The sequence below is a fragment of the Scomber japonicus genome, chromosome 7, assembly GCF_027409825.1.
Source record: "Scomber japonicus isolate fScoJap1 chromosome 7, fScoJap1.pri, whole genome shotgun sequence".
In the NCBI taxonomy this organism is placed as follows: Eukaryota; Metazoa; Chordata; class Actinopteri; order Scombriformes; family Scombridae; genus Scomber; species Scomber japonicus.
Window position 1 is genome coordinate 13,185,730 of NC_070584.1, and position 5,201 is coordinate 13,190,930.

Sequence of the window (5,201 nt, forward strand, 5' to 3'; positions counted from 1 at the left end):
TCCCTTCTCCCCTCTCCTCTTTCAGTCCCCTCCCCCTTCCACTGGAGAAATGAAAGACATTATCCACGCAAATTTCGCTGTCTGGCTGATAAAATGAGTATAATGTCTGGCCGAAACTAACGTATTATGAGTGTTCAATAGGTCCACGATGCACCTGAGAACATCTGTTATTAATAGTGCGTTATTAATATTATTATGTGTACAGTACAAATAATAGCTTCAGTGCTACAAAGATCCACTTCTATAACTGTCCAATGCAAAAAGGAAATTAAAAATTCCCTCCAGACACGTTTTAAGATACATATATATATAGAATCTACTTTGAATAATAATTTGTCTGATCTCTCTCTATTATCTTATTAAACCCCGTAAAATAGCATCTCCTCCCACATTATAAATCTACAAGCATATAAAAATATTTAAATTTCAAAAGTTTAACTTCTGGACACAAATTGTGTCCTACTTCACTGTTAAAGTCCATTCTCCTTGTTAGTGCACCTGAGGCTTCAAGTTTCCACATCACACTTGTGCGAGTTGAATATTGGACCAGAACTGGCTCCAAACTGTTTGTGATCACCACCAATTGGATTTTTGATGAGCTCAGAGAAACTTTCCACTTTCAGCAGATGAATGTGAAAACAGCCTCTAGTGTCAAACACTGAACATGCATCATTCTGCACAGTGAAACTCAAACATCCGACTGCAGGAACAAGAAGAAAACCATATTTTTGAGTGTAAGGGAACTTTAATCAGTTCCTGACAGATTTATTGCAGATTATTAGCATAAATGCTAATGCAGCATTAGGACAACATACATTTAAAACCCTTTGACCAAGCAGTTTAAACAAAATATTTTAATGGTAGAGATTTTACAGAATAAGTGGACACATTGGGTAAATCACAGATTTATTCACATTAAATAACAATGCATCAGAAACATCATTTATACAGAGTACATCTCGTAGTCCAAACTTCTAACAAGCCCTCAGTGACTGATTGTTGAGCCATGGCTTCATCATCACACTATCTCGTGTTGTGAAAGCAATCCACCCATGCGCCCATTCCCAAGCTCTGGTCCTGTAGGCAGACACACAGCCCAGTCGTTAGCAAAATGTACATCAACACATCTGTTTGAATGTGTGAAGAGAACATCCTTCCTGTCTCAAGGCTCAAAATCTCATGCAGGTCAGATAGGAGTTACAGGGCGGTGATAATGGGATTGATGAAGGGCTTTGGATGAGGAGGAGAAGGGGCATCAGGTATTGGAAATTTCAGTAGAACATTATAACAGAGATATCTGCATGGGATTAAAATTAGGTTGTTGTTACACTATAAAATAAAAATAAAATAAAAACATTACACTTGAAATCTGTTGGACCTCTGTTGGTCTTAACTTTGTTTTGAATCTGAAAGCTTTAGACTAACAGACACATGAAGCCTGTATGTCTGCACAGCTGTCATTTAAAACAAGAGCAGCTTGTTCTATGGCCTTCAGTCCCAATGTACAGTGAGCCATGGGTAGTAAACACTGCAGGTGTTTTACAATAACATATTTCTATTCTCAGAATGGGGATTCCTGTCCACATACACGATGAAAAGAGTTTCCAAAAATACACCAGGTGTATCAAGGTGAGAGGGAATTTAACCATGACTCAGAGGGACAGCTACACATGCGTGCATCTTATCAGGAGAACATGGGTGGGGCTAAAGCTAATGAGCAATCCAGCTGAACTGAGCGAAACAAAGTGTGTGAATGAACCGCTCAGTAACATGTGTGTTGGTCACAGTAACAATACACTCACAATTTAGTTGAATGAGACTTTAGTCATCCTTTACGAACTTCCCTTTGATGTATGGCACGTAGTCTAGCACTAGTCGCCAGTCTGTAAAGTGAACAAGCGCCACGCTGCCCACTGTTCCCCAGGCAACCATATTTGGTACCCTGGATGGAAAAGAACAATGGTATTCATAAATTACTCAGCACTTTAAATTACGCACCACCATTTAGTTTTCACTTTTTGCCTTCAATAAATATTTTTTAGTTTTATTTTATATGTTGTTAATAGCTTTTTAAGTATTAAAAGGTAATTTTAAAATGATCATACAAATAAAAAAGGGTAACCATCATGAAAGCCACTTCAATTAATGATTATTTTTAATAATTGATTAATCTGTCAGTTATTTTCACAATTAATAGATGAATCATTTTATCTCATAAATGTCAGAAATCAGTGAAAAATTATCCATCAATGTTTTCCAAAGCCCAACGTGCAACCTGAAATGTCTTGTTCAGTCTCAGTTAGCAGGTTTCAACCCAAAAGATAATCAGTTTGCTATCGTAGAGGAATAAAGAAACTGCTGGTTGGTTTCTGTCAATTAACTAATTAATTAACCAACTAATCCTTGTAGCTAAAAAAACAAAACAATCAAAACATTACTTCATTTCTTAATTTAACTTAATTTCTGTTGGACTTTAATAAATCACTGATGGGACAAATTGTCAATTAATTAGTCAACTGAAAGAAAAAGTAATTTAATAATTGATTGGTTAGTAGTCATTTTCTTTGAACACTTAATAGATTACTAACAATATGTTAAAATATTATTTGGTATGCGTTTTCATTTATTAGATAACAGATAAATAAATACATTATAGACCATAATAATCAAAACTAGCTCTCTTATAGTCTGTGTGCACTCTCCAAGGTCACTTAATGATTGGGTTTTTTTTGTTTACTAAAACAAACAAAAAGCTGTCAGGAACTCTCCACTGTGATCACTGTGAGAAAAACCATTAAATTTGAGGAGGAAGATGAAGACATAAAAAAGACACGTCAGTACTGTCAAACATGCTAACTAAATTATGATCGTCTCTAATGATAGACTAATTGTTTCACACTCTGGTCATGTTTTTGCTCTGTTATGTTATGCTTGTTGTCCCTCAGGTTAACACTAAACATGACAAAGCAACTTTTACTGCTGCTGCTTACTACTGAAATCAGCTTCCTGAGAATAAGACAAACCCATCTGTAGAAACAGACTTAAAACTCACCTACGCCCCAAAGCCTTTGACTGAACACTAACTCAGACCACCTCAGCACAGTCACCTCAAGTGCTCTATGCTTTTATTTGTGTTTAACATTGTGTATTCATTTATACCATGGATCTATATACTTTCAATATTTATTTTTTTTACATGTTTTTAATTACTTTTTATTTGAGTATTTTAACAGTTTCATAGTTTCTTTTAATAATTCTATTTTTTTATTCTCACATTGCTGTTTTTATTTAGAAACTTGAAATGTTCTTGCAGTATTCTTTCTGTGTGCTGCCTGGTATGACATGTTGTATTTTTCTATTGTAGCAGGAAAAAAACAAACACTTAACGCAGGTTTAAGATAATAAATCACTGACGAAACATATCAAAGTCAATTAATTAGTCAACTGGCAGAAAAGTCATTTGATAATTGTTGAGTTAGTATTCATTTTATTTTAACACAAAAGAAAGTAATAACAGTTTTTTAAAATGTTAATTGATATGCATCTTCCTTTATTAGGCTAAATAACAGGTTGATTACAAATCATGATAAATAACTAGTACTGAGTTCACTCTCCAAGGTCACTTCATGTTTTTTTTACAAAAATCCAAACAGCTGTCAGAAATGTACTGGTGATAAATCAAATGTGGCTAATTATAATAATAATTTGATGGTGTTATTTGTTTCATTTTCATGATGTTTATGAGACTAACAAAGGTCAAACATTTCATGAATAATTGTAAAATGGTAAAATAAAAAAAGGAATGAGCATTTTAACTTAAATAATTAAGACGTTCAAGAGTCAGTATTACATACTCATTATGATATCTAACAACTACATGGCGTATCTGACCTAAAAACAATGATAGTTGACAAATGCAGCGTTTCGCACTGTGTTTAACCACTTTTCGTCCTCCACTATCAGGCAGGCTAAGCTAACAGTGGCTAGCAAACGGGTCACAGAGAAGGACACTATCGTTTTAAACACGACAAGTGAATAACAATTTACTTCCAGTCCCACATTCAGCCTCCATTATTCATCCAACTTACCACGTCCTTAACATAGATATGTATTTGGCACCGACGATCTTATTTAGTATTTTCTGGACCATCCTGACCTTCTCTGAGTTGTAGTTCTTTATTCCATATGATGGCTGCTTAAGGACCCTGGGCTGCCCCTTCTAGTGCCTGTTAAATACTACTACTGGCACTGGCTGCGTACATGGCATGCGTGGTGCGTACAGCAGCGACTCAGGGTCGTTTCAGGCCACCATTTCAGAGGTCCTTGTCTACAGCACAGAGCCGTCTTTGAAAATGTGTATGCTCTAAAATGCTCGTCTCTGGCAACCACTGTATGTAATCAATTGTATTGGCTAATATCGTGTAATGAATTAAATGTAATGGTTTGGTTGCACACTCATAAAACTGCAAATATGAACAAATTCATTTTCCGAACTACAATAAACCCTTTATTACAATGTTTTCCTTTATTTTCCTTTTTATGTATACAATATTCAAAAGCCAGACATTGGAAAAGGTATAATCTGTTATTAAAAATGGCACATTTATTGCTACATTACTGTTATATACAGGACAGTTCTCAACTATATATATTTATATATATATTTATATATATATATAATAAAAAAGGAGAGAGAGAGAGAAGAGAGAGAGGGAGTGAGTGAGGCACTCTGAGGACCCTGCAAGAGTCAGCTGTGTCCTCACTCCAAGATGTCAGGCTCTGTACCTGTGAATGTATTTAACACTCAATAATCTCCCCCCTTCTGTGTTCAACAAAGATATGACAAAATTGTTGAAAGCAAGTTTTTATTACTGCTTTCTTATACCAAAAAAACAAGTCCAAGCCCGTCAACTGAACACTTTCCATCATAAAATTGTAATTTTCTGTTAACATTATGCGCTCCTGTGGTGGTCGGGGTTGCTTTTCTGCAGATTTTTAAAACTGTCTTTGTCAAAATTCGTGTCAAGAAACAAGGTCTTCCCCCCCAAAACAAATAATTTGAATATATAGCTTGTAAATGGGATGTTCACAGAATACTGAATGACATCAAGTCAGATTTTCCCTTGGAACAAATCAGCAATATTCAGTACACTTATTGATCTTGTAATATTTATAAAAAATTTAAAAAAAAAAAAAAAAAA

The 5,201-nt window shown here is 34.9% G+C and overlaps 1 protein-coding gene across 1 annotated transcript; it reads right to left on the minus strand.

Annotated features, from left to right (window-relative positions):
- Positions 1–731: 731 nt before the first annotated feature.
- Positions 732–4,214, minus strand: LOC128361725 (cytochrome b-c1 complex subunit 10-like). Its single transcript, XM_053322272.1, has 3 exons — positions 4,089–4,214; positions 1,803–1,942; positions 732–1,077 (listed from the first exon to the last, which is right to left on the minus strand). The coding sequence occupies exons 1-2, from the start codon at positions 4,148–4,150 to the stop codon at positions 1,822–1,824; spliced, it is 183 nt and encodes a 60-aa protein (XP_053178247.1). The 5' UTR covers positions 4,151–4,214; the 3' UTR covers positions 732–1,077; positions 1,803–1,821.
- Positions 4,215–5,201: the final 987 nt, after the last annotated feature.